General features: G+C 42.9%; 2 protein-coding genes across 2 annotated transcripts in view; one reads left to right on the forward strand and one right to left on the reverse strand.

Annotated features, from left to right (window-relative positions):
* The window catches only part of alms1 (ALMS1 centrosome and basal body associated protein), a 47,242-nt gene extending 32,140 nt beyond the window's left edge, over nucleotides 1-15,102 (forward strand). The window contains exons 9-18 of the mRNA XM_061986754.1: nucleotides 2,197-2,337; nucleotides 2,532-2,687; nucleotides 3,776-4,347; nucleotides 4,410-4,494; nucleotides 4,567-4,707; nucleotides 6,026-6,225; nucleotides 11,792-11,897; nucleotides 11,983-12,034; nucleotides 14,314-14,413; nucleotides 14,492-15,102. Of these exons, the coding sequence (XP_061842738.1) occupies nucleotides 2,197-2,337; nucleotides 2,532-2,687; nucleotides 3,776-4,347; nucleotides 4,410-4,494; nucleotides 4,567-4,707; nucleotides 6,026-6,225; nucleotides 11,792-11,897; nucleotides 11,983-12,034; nucleotides 14,314-14,413; nucleotides 14,492-14,551 (1,613 nt within the window). The 3' untranslated portion in view covers nucleotides 14,552-15,102. The remainder of the gene's footprint in view (nucleotides 1-2,196; nucleotides 2,338-2,531; nucleotides 2,688-3,775; nucleotides 4,348-4,409; nucleotides 4,495-4,566; nucleotides 4,708-6,025; nucleotides 6,226-11,791; nucleotides 11,898-11,982; nucleotides 12,035-14,313; nucleotides 14,414-14,491) is intronic.
* A 1,207-nt stretch (nucleotides 15,103-16,309) lies between these two features.
* Nucleotides 16,310-22,500, reverse strand: part of dctn1b (dynactin 1b) — a 99,096-nt gene continuing 92,905 nt past the window's right edge. Inside the window, exons 26-30 of the mRNA XM_061987664.2 lie at nucleotides 21,546-21,676; nucleotides 21,292-21,478; nucleotides 17,843-17,916; nucleotides 17,686-17,775; nucleotides 16,310-17,572 (exon numbers count right to left, since the gene is read on the reverse strand). Of these exons, the coding sequence (XP_061843648.1) occupies nucleotides 17,432-17,572; nucleotides 17,686-17,775; nucleotides 17,843-17,916; nucleotides 21,292-21,478; nucleotides 21,546-21,676 (623 nt within the window). The 3' untranslated portion in view covers nucleotides 16,310-17,431. The remainder of the gene's footprint in view (nucleotides 17,573-17,685; nucleotides 17,776-17,842; nucleotides 17,917-21,291; nucleotides 21,479-21,545; nucleotides 21,677-22,500) is intronic.

A 22,500-nucleotide genomic window follows, 5' to 3' on the forward strand; every position in this document is an offset into this window, starting at 1 on the left:
GGGAAGTTTAAATGAGCCTTTTAGGGGTTTGGAAAAGTAGCAGTCATAAATTCTCCTTGTTTCTCCTTAAGTGTGACAAACCTTTTGACTTGGGGGCCACATTGGGCTAAAAAAATATGTCCGGTGTACATATTCTATTAATATAATGAACGTATAATTAATATAATTGGATATTAGGAGTATGTGAAAGTTTGCCTCCTTAAAGTTTTGTAATCAATCAGAAATATCAAGCAGCTAAAATGCGTCAAACTGGGATAAATGTGGAGAGTATTTTGCATTTTTCCCATCATGCATTGTTAGGGATTTAAATTGGTGTCATTTAGAATTTATTTATTTATTTTAATATCCACAAAGTTCAGTGAGCAAGTTTGAGTTTATTTGGAACATGCCAGCATACAACATGACACATCACAATTTCCAGTTTGTGTTTTTGACATGTTCGAAAATAGAATAGAATGGACTTTATTGTCATTATATTTGCATATAACAAGATTAAGGACTCCAAATATGGGATAAAAATAAATTACACAAGAAGTAATAAAGATAAAACTAAGAATTGAAATAAATAGACTGCTATCCAATAAAAATAATGTACAATATACAAAATACTGTACAATATAAAGAACAAGAAAAGGAGTAGGAAGAAGCAGAGCTTATTTAATCATACCCCTTTTTCTTTTCCATAACAGTTGCCAAAACTTTTGTTCACTTCCTGTTCTCAATTTAATCACAATTTACTCCATAGGTAATCCCAATAAAATAAATAAATAATACTCGGTGAAGTAAGTTACATTTCATATGGTGAGATGAGTGCATACTTGCCAACCTTGAGACCTCCGATTTCGGGAGGTGGGGGGTGGGGGGCGGGGGCGTGGTTAAGATATATATATATATATATATAAGAAATACTTGACTTTCAGTGAATTCTAGCTATATATATATATATATATATATAAAATAAATACTTGAATTTCAGTGTTCATTTATGTACACATATACACACACATAACACTCATCTACTCATTGTTGAGTTAAGGGTTGAATTGTCCATCCTTGTTCTATTCTCTGTCACTATTTCAGAACACACACATTATACAAATATACATTTTAAAATCAATAAGAAAACGGGAGCTCTAATTTGGGAGTCTGAATTAGGATCAGAAGTTCCTATATAAACATTGCGCACTCACGTCGCCTTTTTGTATTGATTACTGCAGCCGTGCACTGGATTCATTCACAAATACAAACTACAACTCACAAACACTTTAGAGTTAGGCTCCATCATCAGAATGTGTACTTAAACTTATAAAGATCACATGGATATTATTCAGTGAGTTGATTCACCAAAACTAACCTGTTATACAGGAGGAAAAAGCACACAGGACGTTTCAATTGTTCACAGACTGGTCGCGCTCATCAGAATGACAAGACACGTCCGGTCTGCAGGTGATAGCATTCGATTGGGAAGAAACGCCCTACTGCCCCCTACTGACCAATGTGAATACTGATAAATGTGGAATGACAGCTCCAAAAACGAATTCAAACCACAAAATAAAATAAATAAATCAACACAAAAATGTGACACATTATGGGTGGGTCACATATCTATGTACAGTAGATGGCAGTATTGTCCTGTTTAAAAGTGTGAACAGGCTGTCAACACGTCACTCAGGTCCGCATGGAGCTGGAGGGGGCGTGGCCTCCAGCTCCGCCTGAATTTCGGGAGATTTTCGGGAGAAAATTTGTCCCGGGAGGTTTTCGGGAGAGGCGCTGAATTTCGGGAGTCTCCCGGAAAATCCGGGAGGGTTGGCAAGTATGGATGAGTGAGATTATTTTGAAAATGAACGGATGGATGAGATAAATTCAGAATGTTTATCATGGTTCTTCTTCTTTGTACTTTGTAAACACTTTTTTTTTTGCGCCATGACTAGGAAAGGTTGTTTGGATTAGGTCATAGATGTAAATGTTGTGCCGGATTTCACTTCAAAGCATTGAAGCATTGATCTGATTTACTCATGTTGTCCACAAGATGGCGGCAAATTTGCTGCAATCAGATTGTTAGATACTCCAAATGAGTTGGAAAAACCCCGTGGGTCAGATTCCTTGTAAAACTCGTAACGTCACGCCGGCGGGCCGCAACTTGGACACATTTTCCATTTTTTGTTTACATTTTCAACCCAACCATGTTTCCCTCAGTTCGAGATGATTGCGCTCCTCGTGCAGCGCCGCTCGTCCTGCAGCCTTACAAGCCTCGTGGCGCCGCGGAGCTCTTCCTCATCCCTCAAGGCGAAGCCAACAGCTCCACCTCGTGCACCACCATGGAGAGCTCGCACACCGGTAAGCTCCGCCCACACGGACGAGTCCGTTGAATCTTTAATGAGCCTGCAGGCTGAGGTCATGTTTCCCGTGCCGAGCAGCTGCTTCTTTGTAACTTTATTATTCATGAGGGGGCGGGGCTTAGCTAGAACCGGTTCTTTGCTTTCCCGCACACACTCTCCTCTCTAAATGCGGTGTCTTTTTTTTTTTCCCAGGTTCTGATGATGCCATTCCCCCGCTCTTCAGCAGCGAGGTCCTGGGCCACCAGGACCCGGGCCTGGACCGCGGCGTCACCATCAAACACGCGCAAGGGATCTACAGCAAGAGGCCGCACAGGTCCACCGTCAGGACACGAGAGGCGGCACACAGAGGTGAGGCGGGCATCGAACACGCACACTCCTTCCTCCTGGCTCGGGAGATCAACCTCCTTTGGTACATCTGTCTGATGACATCTATTAAACAAGACAAGAAGCAAGGAATTAAACAGAGACAGAATTCAATTTAGCTCAATTGAGGGGACACGAGAGGCGGCACACAGAGGTGAGGCGGGCATCGAACACGCACACTCCTGCCTCCTGGCTCGGGAGATCAACCTCCTTTGGTACATCTGTCTGATGACATCTATTAAACAAGACAAGAAGCAAGGAATTAAACAGAGACCGAATTCAATTTAGCTCAATTGAGGGGACACGAGAGGCGGCACACAGAGGTGAGGCGGGCATCGAACACGCACACTCCTTCCTCCTGGCTCGGGAGATCAACCTCCTTTGGTACATCTGTCTGATGACATCTATTAAACAAGACAAGAAGCAAGGAATTAAACAGAGACAGAATTCAATTTAGCTCAATTGAGGGGACACGAGAGGCGGCACACAGAGGTGAGGCGGGCATCGAACACGCACACTCCTTCCTCCTGGCTCGGGAGATCAACCTCCTTTGGTACATCTGTCTGATGACATCTATTAAACAAGACAAGAAGCAAGGAATTAAACAGAGACAGAATTCAATTTAGCTCAATTGAGGAGAAACGCGTAGGCACTGTGCCCTTGAACAGTGTCGTCCCACGCCCTGACGAAAGATTGTACGCCTCCTCTTTTATTTTGACTTTCCCTGATTACATGGCAACAGCTGTTTCTAAGGGAAGGGGGGTCATAAACAGCCATCGCCTTTGGTTACAAAACAGTTCAAATAAAAGGTGCCTGGAGGGAGGTCAGGCCCTGCCTCCTCTCTGCTTTGTAGATCTCGGGTCAAGACAAAATCTTCCTGTGGATTACAATACATCAAAGAAACCGACACCCTCATGTCGCTCCCCATCCTACACAGTGGAGTTTTACAAGCCTTTTGCTTGGTAGGATCAAAGACAGCTTTTGCCCTCTCACAGGGCGAGCTGAACTCAATGTAACAAAACATTTTGTGATAACTTAGATACAATTATTCTGACGTCGTCTCTCCCCGGCAGATAAAACACCTCCTCAGGTGTCCCCGGCTCCGAGAGAAGCCTCCAGGATGGAGCCGATCCAGGCGGGAGGGAAACGGGACGTGGACCTCCACCCTCAGAGCAACCAGTCTTGGCCTGTGACCACAGAGAGGGAGGCGTGGCTAATGGAGCAGCTTCTGCGCCTGTCTGATCTCATCCACAACACTAGGGGCGCTAGTGGGCAGCCTGCCAGGACTTACTACGGCAGGGAGGAGCCCAGAGTGGGAGGAGGTAAGGCAGCTGATGGAAGAACTCCTCCTCCTCGCCAGGCGTGGACACATCACCCAGAAGAGCTCGGTCACGCCCCCTTCGCCTCCACATCGCGCTTTTGTCCGGCGGATAGAGACGAGTCCACCACGTCCAAGTCCACGTCCACGTCCACGTCCACCGTGGACACGGACCGGCTCATCAGAGTCTTCGGTCCCCACCGCGTCCAACCCGCCAAGAGCCGGTCGGGCCTCCAAAAACTGTACAGCAGCATCAGCAGGCAGCGGGACGAGTGGGAGGGGCGGAGCCTCGACTCTCAGACGGAAACCACCAGCGAGGAATCCAACGTGAGTGTCTCTCGCACGCCACACTTCCCAGCACTTTCTTAGCGCCGTCTTGTGGGTCCAAGGTCACGGCCGAGTCCTCGTCCACCGGCCCGCCGGTCAGGACCTCCAAGAACAACGGCAAGGTGGTCAGCAGAGGAGTCCAAGCAGGCGAGTTTGACTAGGTCGGCCACGTACGTACGTCTAAAACCTAAACACGCGCTTTGCTTTCGTTTTGTTCAGGCGACTTGGAGATTGTCTGCAACGCCACCCGCCATCACACCAGAGACGTGGGAACCATTTTCCCTTCACCCCGCCATCCTCAGAGGAGTCAGACGGCCTCGCACAAGCAGAAGAAGAGTCGAGCACCGCCTAAACCCAAAGGTACGCTGCTTCTAAACCAGACCTGGGCTTTCCCTTTGTGCGTGAGGCCAATCATAAATTACAAAATACATTTTAAAGAGGGGCGTATTTGAGAACGTGTCACTCTCCCAACGCACTGTATAACGAGGCGGGTTGAGACCATCGCTGGAAACTTGGAGCTTCAGCTGAAGAACAGAACGGCCGACTTTGACTGTTTTTCGCTGGCTTTGGATGAGAGCTGTAATGTACGTTGCCACCGCCCAGCTGCTCATCTTCTTACGTGGGATAACTGCAGACTATTTGTGTCAGTGAAGTGGTGACCCAGGTGGAGTATTTGTGTTGTCAGTGAGGTGGTGACCCAGGTGGAGTATTTGTGTTGTCAGTGAGGTGGTGACCCAGGTGGAGTATTTGTGTTGTCAGTGAGGTGGTGACCCAGGTGGAGTATTTGTGTTGTCAGTGAGGTGGTGACCTAGGTGGAGTATTTGTGTCAGTGGAGTATTTGTGTTGTCCGTGAGGTGGTGACCCAGGTGGAGTATTTGTGTCAGTGAAGTGGTGACCCATGTGGAGTATTTGTGTTGTCAGTGAGGTGGTGACCCAGGTGGAGTATTTGTGTTGTCAGTGAGGTGGTGACCCAGGTGGAGTATTTGTGTTGTCAGTGAGGTGGTGACCCAGGTGGAGTGTTTGTGTTGTCAGTGAGGTGGTGACCCAGGTGGAGTGTTTGTGTTGTCAGTGAGGTGGTGACCCCGGTGGACTATTTGTGTTGTCAGTGAGGTGGTGACCCAGGTGGAGTATTTGTGTCAGTGAGGTGGTGACCCAGGTGGAGTATTTGTGTCAGTGAGGTGGTGACCCAGGTGGAGTATTTGTGTTGTCAGTGAGGTGGTGACCCAGGTGGAGTGTTTGTGTTGTCAGTGAGGTGGTGACCCAGGTGGAGTATTTGTGTTGTCAGTGAGGTGGTGACCCAGGTGGAGTATTTGTGTTGTCAGTGAGGTGGTGACCCAGGTGGAGTATTTGTGTTGTCAGTGAGGTGGTGACCCAGGTGGAGTATTTGTGTTGTCAGTGAGGTGGTGACCCAGGTGGAGTATTTGTGTTGTCAGTGAGGTGGTGACCCAGGTGGAGTATTTGTGTTGTCAGTGAGGTGGTGACCCAGGTGGAGTATTTGTGTTGTCAGTGAGGTGGTGACCCAGGTGGAGTATTTGTGTTGTCAGTGAGGTGGTGACCCAGGTGGAGTATTTGTGTTGTCAGTGAGGTGGTGACCCAGGTGGAGGAGATCTAGTATGTCAGATGTTGTCCATGTGAGAGAGAAGTAATACTTAAAGTGTGTATGCTGGGAATTTTTCAGCCGTGTCCTGGTTCATCCCTTTGGACCACGTAGAGTCCCAGTCCAGGAAGGAGAACCGTCCTGAGGAGCAGGAGGAGGAGGAAGAAGACATCCTTGAACCCAGCTCACTTTGGTATGACACTTACAGGAGAAGTGTGGTGTGGAGACAACCTCTGCAGCCTAGACAACACCACCTCACCTCTGAAGTCACCTCCCTGCAGGTCAGTCATGTGTTCACCTGACTTCATCCTCTAGTCACTCATCTTCATGTGTCCACCTGACTTCATCCTCTAGTCACTCATCTTCATGTGTCCACCTGACTTCATCCTCTAGTCAGTCAAGTTCATGTGTCCACCTGACTTCATCCTCTAGTCACTCATCTTCATGTGTCCACCTGACTTCATCCTCTAGTCACTCATCTTCATGTGTCCACCTGACTTCATCCTCTAGTCACTCATCTTCATGTGTCCACCTGACTTCATCCTCTAGTCACTCATCTTCATGTGTCCACCTGACTTCATCCTCTAGTCACTCATCTTCATGTGTCCACCTGACTTCATCCTCTAGTCACTCATCTTCATGTGTCCACCTGACTTCATCCTCTAGTCACTCATCTTCATGTGTCCACCTGACTTCATCCTCTAGTCAGTCAAGTTCATGTGTCCACCTGACTTCATCCTCTAGTCACTCATCTTCATGTGTCCACCTGACTTCATCCTCTAGTCACTCATCTTCATGTGTCCACCTGACTTCATCCTCTAGTCACTCATCTTCATGTGTCCACCTGACTTCATCCTCTAGTCAGTCAAGTTCATGTGTCCACCTGACTTCATCCTCTAGTCACTCATCTTCATGTGTCCACCTGACTTCATCCTCTAGTCACTCATCTTCATGTGTCCACCTGACTTCATCCTCTAGTCACTCATCTTCATGTGTCCACCTGACTTCATCCTCTAGTCACTCATCTTCATGTGTCCACCTGACTTCATCCTCTAGTCACTCATCTTCATGTGTCCACCTGACTTCATCCTCTAGTCACTCATCTTCATGTGTCCACCTGACTTCATCCTCTAGTCACTCATCTTCATGTGTCCACCTGACTTCATCCTCTAGTCACTCATCTTCATGTGTCCACCTGACTTCATCCTCTAGTCAGTCAAGTTCATGTGTCCACCTGACTTCATCCTCTAGTCACTCATCTTCATGTGTCCACCTGACTTCATCCTCTAGTCACTCATCTTCATGTGTCCACCTGACTTCATCCTCTAGTCACTCATCTTCATGTGTCCACCTGACTTCATCCTCTAGTCACTCATCTTCATGTGTCCACCTGACTTCATCCTCTAGTCACTCATCTTCATGTGTCCACCTGACTTCATCCTCTAGTCAGTCAAGTTCATGTGTCCACCTGACTTCATCCTCTTGTCACTCATCTTCATGTGTCCACCTGACTTCATCCTCTAGTCACTCATCTTCATGTGTCCACCTGACTTCATCCTCTAGTCACTCATCTTCATGTGTCCACCTGACTTCATCCTCTAGTCACTCATCTTCATGTGTCCACCTGACTTCATCCTCTAGTCACTCATCTTCATGTGTCCACCTGACTTCATCCTCTAGTCACTCATCTTCATGTGTCCACCTGACTTCATCCTCTAGTCAGTCAAGTTCATGTGTCCACCTGACTTCATCCTCTAGTCACTCATCTTCATGTGTCCACCTGACTTCATCCTCTAGTCACTCATCTTCATGTGTCCACCTGACTTCATCCTCTAGTCACTCATCTTCATGTGTCCACCTGACTTCATCCTCTAGTCACTCATCTTCATGTGTCCACCTGACTTCATCCTCTAGTCACTCATCTTCATGTGTCCACCTGACTTCATCCTCTAGTCAGTCAAGTTCATGTGTCCACCTGACTTCATCCTCTAGTCACTCATCTTCATGTGTCCACCTGACTTCATCCTCTAGTCAGTCAAGTTCATGTGTCCACCTGACTTCATCCTCTAGTCACTCATCTTCATGTGTCCACCTGACTTCATCCTCTAGTCACTCATCTTCATGTGTCCACCTGACTTCATCCTCTAGTCACTCATCTTCATGTGTCCACCTGACTTCATCCTCTAGTCACTCATCTTCATGTGTCCACCTGACTTCATCCTCTAGTCACTCATCTTCATGTGTCCACCTGACTTCATCCTCTAGTCAGTCAAGTTCATGTGTCCACCTGACTTCATCCTCTAGTCAGTCATCTTCATGTGTCCACCTGACTTCATCCTCTAGTCACTCATCTTCATGTGTCCACCTGACTTCATCCTCTAGTCACTCATCTTCATGTGTCCACCTGACTTCATCCTCTAGTCACTCATCTTCATGTGTCCACCTGACTTCATCCTCTAGTCACTCATCTTCATGTGTCCACCTGACTTCATCCTCTAGTCACTCATCTTCATGTGTCCACCTGACTTCATCCTCTAGTCACTCATCTTCATGTGTCCACCTGACTTCATCCTCTAGTCACTCATCTTCATGTGTCCACCTGACTTCATCCTCTAGTCAGTCAAGTTCATGTGTCCACCTGACTTCATCCTCTTGTCACTCATCTTCATGTGTCCACCTGACTTCATCCTCTAGTCACTCATCTTCATGTGTCCACCTGACTTCATCCTCTAGTCACTCATCTTCATGTGTCCACCTGACTTCATCCTCTAGTCACTCATCTTCATGTGTCCACCTGACTTCATCCTCTAGTCACTCATCTTCATGTGTCCACCTGACTTCATCCTCTAGTCAGTCAAGTTCATGTGTCCACCTGACTTCATCCTCTTGTCACTCATCTTCATGTGTCCACCTGACTTCATCCTCTAGTCACTCATCTTCATGTGTCCACCTGACTTCATCCTCTAGTCACTCATCTTCATGTGTCCACCTGACTTCATCCTCTAGTCACTCATCTTCATGTGTCCACCTGACTTCATCCTCTAGTCACTCATCTTCATGTGTCCACCTGACTTCATCCTCTAGTCACTCATCTTCATGTGTCCACCTGACTTCATCCTCTAGTCACTCATCTTCATGTGTCCACCTGACTTCATCCTCTAGTCAGTCAAGTTCATGTGTCCACCTGACTTCATCCTCTAGTCACTCATCTTCATGTGTCCACCTGACTTCATCCTCTAGTCACTCATCTTCATGTGTCCACCTGACTTCATCCTCTAGTCAGTCAAGTTCATGTGTCCACCTGACTTCATCCTCTAGTCACTCATCTTCATGTGTCCACCTGACTTCATCCTCTAGTCAGTCAAGTTCATGTGTCCACCTGACTTCATCCTCTAGTCACTCATCTTCATGTGTCCACCTGACTTCATCCTCTAGTCACTCATCTTCATGTGTCCACCTGACTTCATCCTCTAGTCACTCATCTTCATGTGTCCACCTGACTTCATCCTCTAGTCACTCATCTTCATGTGTCCACCTGACTTCATCCTCTAGTCACTCATCTTCATGTGTCCACCTGACTTCATCCTCTAGTCAGTCAAGTTCATGTGTCCACCTGACTTCATCCTCTAGTCAGTCATCTTCATGTGTCCACCTGACTTCATCCTCTAGTCACTCATCTTCATGTGTCCACCTGACTTCATCCTCTAGTCACTCATCTTCATGTGTCCACCTGACTTCATCCTCTAGTCACTCATCTTCATGTGTCCACCTGACTTCATCCTCTAGTCACTCATCTTCATGTGTCCACCTGACTTCATCCTCTAGTCACTCATCTTCATGTGTCCACCTGACTTCATCCTCTAGTCACTCATCTTCATGTGTCCACCTGACTTCATCCTCTAGTCACTCATCTTCATGTGTCCACCTGACTTCATCCTCTAGTCACTCATCTTCATGTGTCCACCTGACTTCATCCTCTAGTCACTCATCTTCATGTGTCCACCTGACTTCATCCTCTAGTCACTCATCTTCATGTGTCCACCTGACTTCATCCTCTAGTCAGTCAAGTTCATGTGTCCACCTGACTTCATCCTCTAGTCACTCATCTTCATGTGTCCACCTGACTTCATCCTCTAGTCACTCATCTTCATGTGTCCACCTGACTTCATCCTCTAGTCACTCATCTTCATGTGTCCACCTGACTTCATCCTCTAGTCACTCATCTTCATGTGTCCACCTGACTTCATCCTCTAGTCAGTCAAGTTCATGTGTCCACCTGACTTCATCCTCTAGTCACTCATCTTCATGTGTCCACCTGACTTCATCCTCTAGTCACTCATCTTCATGTGTTCACCTGACTTCATCCTCTAGTCACTCATCTTCATGTGTTCACCTGACTTCATCCTCTAGTCACTCATCTTCATGTGTCCACCTGACTTCATCCTCTAGTCACTCATCTTCATGTGTTCACCTGACTTCATCCTCTAGTCACTCATCTTCATGTGTCCACCTGACTTCATCCTCTAGTCACTCATCTTCATGTGTCCACCTGACTTCATCCTCTAGTCACTCATCTTCATGTGTCCACCTGACTTCATCCTCTAGTCACTCATCTTCATGTGTCCACCTGACTTCATCCTCTAGTCACTCATCTTCATGTGTCCACCTGACTTCATCCTCTAGTCACTCATCTTCATGTGTCCACCTGACTTCATCCTCTAGTCACTCATCTTCATGTGTCCACCTGACTTCATCCTCTAGTCACTCATCTTCATGTGTCCACCTGACTTCATCCTCTAGTCACTCATCTTCATGTGTCCACCTGACTTCATCCTCTAGTCACTCATCTTCATGTGTCCACCTGACTTCATCCTCTAGTCACTCATCTTCATGTGTCCACCTGACTTCATCCTCTAGTCACTCATCTTCATGTGTCCACCTGACTTCATCCTCTAGTCAGTCAAGTTCATGTGTCCACCTGACTTCATCCTCTAGTCACTCATCTTCATGTGTCCACCTGACTTCATCCTCTAGTCACTCATCTTCATGTGTCCACCTGACTTCATCCTCTAGTCACTCATCTTCATGTGTCCACCTGACTTCATCCTCTAGTCACTCATCTTCATGTGTCCACCTGACTTCATCCTCTAGTCAGTCAAGTTCATGTGTCCACCTGACTTCATCCTCTAGTCACTCATCTTCATGTGTCCACCTGACTTCATCCTCTAGTCACTCATCTTCATGTGTCCACCTGACTTCATCCTCTAGTCACTCATCTTCATGTGTCCACCTGACTTCATCCTCTACTCACTCATCTTCATGTGTCCACCTGACTTCATCCTCTAGTCACTCATCTTCATGTGTCCACCTGACTTCATCCTCTAGTCACTCATCTTCATGTGTCCACCTGACTTCATCCTCTAGTCACTCATCTTCATGTGTCCACCTGACTTCATCCTCTAGTCACTCATCTTCATGTGTCCACCTGACTTCATCCTCTAGTCACTCATCTTCATGTGTTCACCTGACTTCATCCTCTAGTCACTCATCTTCATGTGTCCACCTGACTTCATCCTCTAGTCACTCATCTTCATGTGTCCACCTGACTTCATCCTCTAGTCACTCATCTTCATGTGTCCACCTGACTTCATCCTCTAGTCACTCATCTTCATGTGTCCACCTGACTTCATCCTCTAGTCACTCATCTTCATGTGTTCACCTGACTTCATCCTCTAGTCACTCATCTTCATGTGTTCACCTGACTTCATCCTCTAGTCACTCATCTTCATGTGTCCACCTGACTTCATCCTCTAGTCTCACCAAGTTCATGTGTTCATGTTGGTGCAGGAGGCTCTAGTCATGTATCGACCTGACTTCATCTGCCGCTCCAGACAGCGCCTGCACATCCTGACGCAGCACAACCAGGACAGGAAGGCCATTGGGCGACCGGCAGGTGTGGCCACGCCCCCTTGGAACTAACTCACCTTTTTTTGTGGTAAAACCTTGAGCCAAATAAATAACAAGTGGTGTGGTTGCAGGTGTGCTCATGAGGGCTGTTCCTTGGAAGGAGATGATCCAACGCACCAAAAGGTAAGATTGGCATCAAAGTAGTGATGTGTCATACCACTCTTTTATTACCCATCCCATACAAAGTCACATTCAGGCTGGTATCAATACTTATCATTTTAAATACACAACTTTTTACATTTTAACATATACTTAATATATGACCCAACCTCTGATAATGTATACATATATGTATATATATATATATATATATATATCCATCCATCCATCCATTTTCTACCGCTTATTCCCTTTGGGGTCGCGGGGGGCGCTGGAGCCTATCTCAGCTACAATCGGGCGGAAGGCGGGGTACACCCTGGACAAGTCGCCATCTCATCACAGGGCCAACACAGATAGACAGACAACATTCACACTCACATTCACACCCTAGGGCCAATTTAGTGTTGCCAATCAACCTATCCCCAGGTGCATGTCTTTGGAAGTGGGAGGAAGCCGGAGTACCCGGAGGGAACCCACGCAGTCACGGGGAGAACATGCAAACTCCACACAGATATACACATATTAACTTTAACTTTACATATACAAACTGTAGCACACAAAAAAGCACATTTAATTAAAAAAAAACGTTATTATGGTCTTACCTTTACTTATAAATGAAGTCCATGCGCCGCTCCTTCTGAACAAAAGCATCACTAACTTGTTTATAGAAGTCTTCCTTATCTTTCTTCAGTTTTAAAAGTCTCTCTGTCTCGATGGAGATCTTCCTTTAATTATTACCTCCTGGTTCCATTGAAAGTCCAGTTTAGAAAACTGTTTTATTTTAGATATGTAATCCTCCGTGTTAAAAGTCCAGGCGAGAGGAAAAAATAAACGATCGCTAACTGTTGCTGCTTGTTGTCACGTATTCTGCAGCCAAGTAGTTGCATAAATGATCTCTGGGATCACTAGCGCCCTCTACCACCATGAGGCAGGATTACTGCGAGCCTCAGCCAGCGCGTCTTCGCAGCAGTTTTATGATTGCTCAGCACAAGAAATACGTTACACACATACAGTTGTTGACAAAATACACCGTACATTATATACCTCAGCTAACTAAACTATGGAAATGTATAATATAATTCATATAGCAATACAGTCTCACTGCACAGCAGGCCAGCAGTTAGCCGAGTCATTGCGCAATCCATGTTGAGGCACTGAGTGACGTGCCTCGACTGGCTGCTGTTCACCGCACCGTCTCTTCTCAGTATTTGAACGGCAAATGTGAAAATTCAGCGATTTTGAATAAAAATAATCTAAAACTGGTGAAGTTAAATGGAAAATAACTTTATAGTATAATCACTGGATACATATAACAATTTAATTAATATTTTTTCTTTTTACATTTTTTTGCTTTCCTTGATGGCACGTGAGGCCCCGCCTCACCAGCCTCTAGTGACCGCACGTCACTGATATACATAATATATATACATATATATGTATGTATATATATATATATATATATATATATATATACACAGAATATATTTATCTATATATATATACACACATATATATATATATACATATATACATATAGAGACATATATATATATATATATATATATATATACATATATATATACACACATATACATATGTATATGTATACATATATATACATACATATTTACATATATATATACATACATACATATGTGTATATATATACATATATATATATACAGTATATATTTATATATATATACACACATGTATATATAGACATATATATATACATATATATATATACACACATATAATATGTGTATATACATATATATACATACATATATGTGTATATATATATATACATATATATATACATATATATATATACACACATATATGTGTATATACATATATATACATACATATATGTGTATATATATACATATATATATGTGTATATATATATATATATACATATATATATACATACATATATGTATATATATATACACACATATATGTGTATATACATATATATACATACATATGTGTATATATATACATATATATATGTGTATATATATATATATATATACATATATATATACATACATATATGTATATATATATACACATATATATATGTGTATATATATACACATATATATATATACATATATATATATACATATGATATATATATGCATTTTTATAAATATATATATATATATATATATGTAAATATATATAATATATAAATAAATACATATACATATACACATTGATTGTTTTTTAAATAAATGAAGCACTTTAAGTATATAATAGACATATGAAAGAGTATATGTGATGTGCAGGATGTATGACAGTCTACCTGAGGTACAAAGGAAGCGTGCTGCAGAGAGACAGAAAGCTCAGACACAATCCAACCGCCTGAACGTGCAGCTCTACAACAAGGTCATTATCACACACACACACACACACACACGCACACACACGCACACACTCACACTCAAAGTGTTGTTGCCTTTCCAGAAACTCACCAAGCGTCTCCTGGAGAATCGTCCAGCTGCATCACATCACAATTATTGGTGATGTAACATTTTAGCTTTTTTTAATAGACTGTTTTTAAAGTGTTTTGAATGTTTGAGTAGACATGTTATCAAATTAAACCTCCTTGACAATCTCACCTTTGACACACTTTTTATTGAGCAGATGCACGATGGCCATGAAGTTGACATTGTAGACATAAATAATCCAGAAGAAAGGCAGCAGAGTGTAAAAGTAACATTAAAGTGCAAACATAATTGAATCCACCTCAATTTCCAGGTTGATGTCCAACCAAAGAAGGAAACTTTGCAGAGCGACAAAGGTGTGGTTTTATCCTTGTGACGTGCAAACATAGCTTGTAATCATCATGCCACATAGTAGACTCCTTATGGAACATGCTGTTAGCTCAGTAGATATGTTGCAACTCTGCATGGATGGTGATGAGGGATGGGTATATACCAATGATGAGGGATGGGTATATTCCAATGATGAGGGATGGGTATATACCAATGATGAGGGATGGGTATATACCAATGATGAGGGATGGGTATATTCCAATGATGAGGGATGGGTATATACCAATGATGAGGGATGGGTATATTCCAATGATGAGGGATTGGTATATTCCAATGATGAGGGATTGGTATATTCCAATGATGAGGGATTGGTATATGCCAATGATGAGGGATGGGTATATACCAATGATGAGGGATTGGTATATTCCAATGATGAGGGATTGGTATATGCCAATGATGAGGGATGGGTATATACCAATGATGAGGGATGGGTATATGCCAATGATGAGGGATGGGTATATACCAATGATGAGGGATGGGTACTGTATATACCAATCCATACCAGTAATCAAAGGTAGCAATTTTCCATACTTGTGTGTGTTACTAAATGTTAACATTTTAATTTGAAATGATGTGATTATGATGTCTAGTTGCTACATTTGCAATGACTTCCAAGACACTAGATGGCAGCACTGTGGAGGCAAGTAGTTGTTGCGCCCTACAACGTGTTTGTACTGTAAGTCTTGTAGCTATTACACACCAGCTGTTAAGATTGTAACATTCATCTCCTTTGTAGTTTTCACTAACAAATTGCCATGTAAAATCACTAATAGTAGCCTGGCTATGGCAAATCCCATGTAAATTAGCATCAAGCTAGCACATTTTTGGAAGAGTGGCGCTCTACTCAAAGATTGAGCGTTTTGCTCCCAAGCAGCACTTGCTTTGTTGCTGTTGAAAATGGCAACATTACTTAGAGCAGTGATTCTCACACAGTGCTACGCTAAAACTATATGCACACACACAGTGTAACTGTTCAATTTGTGTGTAATGTTGTTGTGGCCCAAAAAAATAAATATGCTGGTTGAATTTTAGACCTTTTTAACACTGGTTACTACTGTGGTAGTTTGACAACCACTGACTCAGAGTCTGGACTTTGATCACATGAGTCAATGTTTAGTGTGAACGTGACGTCACGCACACCAAAAGTATGGAAATATGGCAGCGTTTAATTTGAGGTGGATCCATACCCAGCAGGTGACAGTAACCATCACTAGTGGTGACACTCAGGTGACAGTAACCATTACCAGTGGTGACACTCGGGTGACAGTAACCATCACAAGTGGTGACGGTAGCCAACGCTAGTGGTGACACTGGGTGACGGTAGCCATCACTAGTGGTGACACTCGGGTGACAGTAACCATCACTAGTGGTGATACTCGGGTAACGGTAGCCATCACCAGTGGTGACACTCGGGTAACCATCACTAGTGGTGACACTCGGGTAACGGTAGCCATCACCAGTGGTGACACTCGGGTAACAGTAACCATCACCAGTGGTGACACTCGGGTGACGGTAGCCATCACCAGTGGTGACACTCGGGTGACAGTAGCCATGGCTAGTGGTGACACTTGGGTGACAGTAACCATCACTAGTAGTGACACTCGGGTGACAGTAACCATCACTAGTGGTGACAGTAACCATCACTAGTAGTGACACTTGGGTGACAGTAGCCATCACCAGTGGTGACACTCGGGTGACGGTAGGCATGGCTAGTGGTGACACTTGGGTGACAGTAACCATCACTAGTGGTGACAGTAACCATCACCAGTGGTGACACTTGGGTGACAGTAACCATCACTAGTGGTGACACTCGGGTGACAGTAACCATCACTAGTGGTGACAGTAGCCATCACTGGTGGTGACACTCGGGTGACGGTAGCCGTCACTAGTGGTGATACTCGGGTGACAGTAACCATCACTAGTGGTGACACTCGGGTGACAGTAACCATCACTAGTGGTGACGGTAGCCATAACTAGTAGTAATACTTGGGTGACAGTAACCATCAATAGTGGTGACACTCGGGTGACAGTAACCATCACTAGTAGTGACACTCGGGTGACAGTAGCCATCACTAGTAGTGACACTCGGGTGACGGTAACCATCACTAGTGGTGACACTCGGGTGACGGTAGCCGTCAGTAGTGGTGATACTCGAGTGACAGTAACCATCACTAGTGGTGACACTCGGGTGACAGTAACCATCACTAGTGGTGACACTCGGGTGACAGTAACCATCACTAGTGGTGACGGTAGCCATAACTAGTAGTAATACTTGGGTGACAGTAACCATCAATAGTGGTGACACTCGGGTGACAGTAACCATCACTAGTGGTGACAGTAGCCATAACTAGTAGTAATACTTGGGTGACAGTAACCATCACTAGTGGTGACACTCGGGTGACGGTAGCCATCACTAGTCGTGACACTCGGATGACGGTAAACATCACTAGTCGTGACACTCAGGTGATGGTAGTCATCACTAGTGGTGACAGTAACCATGATTAGTGGTGACACTCGGGTGACAGTAACCATCACTAGTAGTGACAGTAACCATGACTAGTGGTGAGAGTCAGGTGACAGTCAGCAAGTTGTGGACATGGTGTAGTTGACGCTGTGTGAGCAGCAGCCGGTGCACCTGCTCCTGTCCTGGGGGACATGGCACCATCAGTCGCCCCACCAGCACCGCCTGGCCCTGCTTCTCCTCCTTGGCCTGTAAGGTAGTTACAACACTCACTAGTCACATGACTACTACAACATGTTGACTGAGTCACTAGTCACATGACTACTACAACATGTTGACTGAGTCATTAGTCACATGACTACCTTGATGAAGGAGGCAGAAGGAAAGGTGGCAAAGTCTGACGACACTCTGGCACCTGGCTGCTGTTTCACCACATGTTCAGCTACTTCCCCCTGAACACACACACATTGTTCAACATCTTGTGTGTGTGTGTGTGTGTGTGTGTGTGTGTGTGTGCACCTTGAGTCTGTCCAGTGTGTCTCGTAGCGACTGCAAGCGAGCCGTCTGCTCCAGAAGTTGAGCGCTGGGTGTCACTGAAAACAAAGAAAAAAGGACAAATTAAAATCTGTTATAATATGCAAATATGTTAAATATAAATATGTATTGATTTTGTACTTTTGAGTTATTGAATTTGTTAAATGTTTCTTAAAAATCACTTTTTTAGCTCCAATCTTTCTTCTTGCTGTTGACGTCCTGTTTGGAACTGAACTAATTGCCCCCTCTGGTGGTTGTTGCAAGTACCACCAGTACTGCGATACCACCAATTCTCTTTCTGATACCATACAAAGTCGAATTCAGGCTGGTATCGGCGATCCAATACCGATACTTTGTGCAACTGTACCTAGCAATTGTCTTAAATGATATCAATGGGTTGGTGTTAGAAATGTTTGAATCGGTCGAGAAATGTTGACTTAGTAAAACACTTTGTAATCGAGACTTTAGGGAAAAGTGGGAATTTTGGGAAAAGGAAACATGTTTTAGGCTTGAATATTGTCGGAGGCAGATATTTACATATATCCGAATTTAAGTTGTACTTCTTTTATTTCTTAGTCATATTTGAAAACAGCTCGTGTTTTCCATTTCTTCTCTTGATGCTCTGTCAGCAAGTATACTGTGTGTGTTAACCTTGAGTTCTTTGGAATGTATTATGACTAGGGAGACGTTGTGCTTGTATTATGGCTAGGGAGGGAGAAGGAAAGAGGGGTTTTGGGCGTTGGGAAGACAGACCATTTTGGGAGGCGCAATAGAATGTTCTAGGGTTAGACTGGTCTCAAAATGTATATTGGCAAAGCTTTGAAAATATACAACAAAATGCCTATTCTGTCTCTGGTGGTTTTTCAACTCAGCTTTAAGTGTCGGAAAGAGCTTGGGAGCGAATTGTGACTTGAATTCCCTGGGAGGAACAACTGGTCCAAAACGCAACAATATCCAGGGTGAGTAGAGTGTGTCCAATTGGGTAAGATATGGTGCAGAAAATAGTGGAACTTTGAAAAATGCCCCATTCATGTCAATGGTAATTTCCTGGTAATTTCAGGAAAAGTGGGAATTTTTGAAACATGATAAATAGCATGAATGTCCTGATAGAGGTGAATTGGTTGGTGTTGGAATTTTTTTGAATCGGTCGAGAAATATTGTAGTAAAATTTTTTAATTGAGAATCCTGGAAAACCAGAATTTTGGGGGTAAATTGGTAAAAGTGCTAGTTTGAATGTCCAGGAATGGGACTGTGTCACTTGGGGGAATGGTTTGATTCATTGACCGGGCTTTCTGCTCCGCCGCTCCCAGTCTGTGGAACGCTCTCCCTGACTACCTGAGGGCACCACAGACTGTGGGATGCTTTTTTAATTTTATTATCTTTTTATTTTTCTTAATAAACTGTAGCACTTTAAGGTTGTTTGCTCAATGTAAAGTGCTTTTTTACAAATAAAATCTATTATTAGTATTCGCTTGACAAATGTAAGAATGGGAATTTCCGGAAGAGTAGAGTGTGTGGATGGTTGAAAGCTTCCAATTGGCTGAGATATGGTGCAGAAAATAGTGGAACTTTTGAAAAATTCCCCATTCATGCCAATGGTAATTTCCTGGTAATTTCAGGAACTGGGGGAAATTTAGGAACATAATAAATAACAAGAATGTCCTGATAGAGGTGAATTGGTTGGTATTGGAATCTTTTGAATCGGTCAAGAAATATTGAGGTAGTAACATTTTTTTAATTGAGAATTGTTTACAGAATTCCAGGAATTCCAAGAAATCCTGGAAAATCTGATTTTTTGGGGGGGTGAACTTGGGAAAGTGCTAGTTTGAGTGGACTGTGTTGATGGTGGAATGCTTTGAATAGGTTGAGAATTGTGGCATTTGAATGGGAATTTCCTGGGAATTTGGGAACTTCTGGAAAAACAGGAATTTTTTTGTAGAAAATATCCCAATTATATTAAAGCGTTAGTGTTGGAAATGTTTGAATAGGAAAGGTAGTAACACTTTGTAATTGTAAAATGGAATTTGTAGGAGAAAATTGTGGCATTTGAATGGGAATTTCCTGGGAATTTGGGAACTTCTGGAAAAACAGGATTTTTTGGGGAGAAAATATGACAATTATATTAAAGGGGTTTGAATAGGAAAGGTAGTAACACTTGGTAATTGTAAAATGGAATTTGTAGGAGAAAATTGTGGCATTTGAATGGGAATTTCCTGGGAATTTGGGAACTTCTGGAAAAACAGGATTTTTTTTGTAGAAAATATGACAATTATATTAAAGCGTTAGTGTTGGAAATGTTTGAATAGGAAAGGTAGTAACACTTTGTAATTGTAAAATGGAATTTGTAGGAGAAAATTGTGGCATTTGAATGGGAATTTCCTGGAAATTTGGGAACTTCTAGAAAAACTGGATTTTTTTTTGTAGAAAATATGACAATTATATTAAAGGGTTAGTGTTGGAAATGTTTGAATAGGAAAGGTAGTAACACTTTGTAATTGTAAAATGGAATTTGTAGGAGAAAATTGTGGCATTTGAATGGGAATTTGGGAACTTCTGGAAAAACAGGAATTTTTTTGTAGAAAATATCACAATTATATTAAAGGGTTAGTGTTGGAAATGTTTGAATAGGAAAGGTAGTAACACTATGGAATTTGTAGGAGAAAATTGTGGCATTTGAATGGGAATTTCCTGGAAATTTGGGAACTTCTGGAAAAACAGGATTTTTTTTGTAGAAAATATGACAATTATATTAAAGGATTAGTGTTGGAAATGTTTGAATTGGAAAGGTAGTAACACTTTGTAATTGTAAAATGGAATTTGTAGGAGAAAATTGTGGCATTTGAATGGGAATTTCCTGGGACTTTGGGAACTTCTGGAAAAACAGGATTTTTTTTGTAGAAAATATGACAATTATATTAAAGGGTTAGTGTTGGAAATGTTTGAATAGGAAAGGTAGTAACACTATGGAATTTGTAGGAGAAAATTGTGGCATTTGAATGGGAATTTCCTGGAAATTTGGGAACTTCTGGAAAAACAGGATTTTTTTTTGTAGAAAATATGACAATTATATTAAAGGGGTTTGAATAGGAAAGGTAGTAACACTTTGTAATTGTAAAATGGAATTTCGGGAGAAAAGCGCCGGGTGCAACTAAGTGAAATGTTTTGAACGGTTGGAATTGTTTGAAAAATGTGAATGTTGAAACCGAAATAAAGGGTGAAAACTGTGAATTCCTGGAAATGGTATTGAACTTACAACAACGGTAGTTTGATTGTCCAGTGGGGTGTTGAAAGTGGGAATTGTGCAAGTTGGGAGAATTGGCGCATTCATTTTCAATGGGGAAAAATGTCCTGGAAAACCTGGGATTCTGGGTAATCTGGGATATTTGCTAAAACGAAGAATTGCAAGCCGAGCCGCACGTTTTGGTGTGACTGACCGGGACATTTTCCTGTGACGTCCACCACCTTCACGTTGGCGCTCATCTGCAGTAACGTCTCCAGCAGCTGGTCAGTCTTCCTGTAGAGGGCGCCAGAGAGCGGCGCCTGACCCCCGCCGTCCCTGCAGGGCAGCTTGGCCACGTGGAGCGGGGGCAGCGCCGCCAGCTGGCCGCGCATCTTCTCCGCCTGGCGAGGAAAGGATAAGAAGGCCGTGAGAAATGTCTCCCTCTGGTGGCAGAGAGAGGAGCGGCACCTTCAGCCAGTTGTTCTCGTTCTTCAGCTGCTTGATGCAAAGTCTCTGCGCCTCGATCTGACGAGTCAGCAGCGGCGAATCCACCACCTGCACCCCCGCGCCTGTCGCCACGCCGCCCGCCATGGAGCACTCTGTGGGCGGGGCCAGCACCACAGGTAAATATAGAATATTTGTCAAAAGTCAAATGGATGAAAACTGTAAAAAAAAAAAAAAATTCAAGTATCTTTTTGCACAAATCCTGACATGCAAACTGGGCCCCCTGAGTGCGAGGCCAACACGCTAACCACTGTCAACATGGCATTGGAATCAACAATGAAATATTTGTTGACGGACGTGCAAAATGAAACAGAATATTCTTCATGCACGTTTGTACCTTTTTCTTCCTCTGCACAGAACGTGGGAGAATTTTTAAAAAAAGGAGAATTTAATTAGTAATAATATAAAAGTATACTTTAAAAATATATATATTGATCATTACTAATGTTTTAACTGATTATTCAGCTTATTTTAGCAGCAATCATTGTAATAAAGTACAAAATGTAAATAATGTTGAATGGAATAATAAATATGTGCTCTAAATAAAAGAGAATATTCAATCATCCGAACTAAAAGGTGAGAGGAAGAGTGGAGGTGAGTCATTTTACAATGCAGGCTGCTGAAAATGATGGAAAGCGCCAAGCTACATATACATATATATATATACACATATATATACATACATATATATATATACACATACATATATGTATATATATATATGTGTATATATACATACATATATATGTATACATATATACACATATATATATATACACACATATATATATATACATATGTGTATATATATACACATATATATTCATACTTGTAAACCATTCTTAATTGATAAAAAAAAAAATTAAAAATAGTTTATTTTTAAAAAGTGTATACATATATATTTACACTTTAAACATTT

Source organism: Nerophis lumbriciformis, linkage group LG26 (genome assembly GCF_033978685.3).
Source record: "Nerophis lumbriciformis linkage group LG26, RoL_Nlum_v2.1, whole genome shotgun sequence".
NCBI classification, from domain to species: Eukaryota; Metazoa; Chordata; class Actinopteri; order Syngnathiformes; family Syngnathidae; genus Nerophis; species Nerophis lumbriciformis.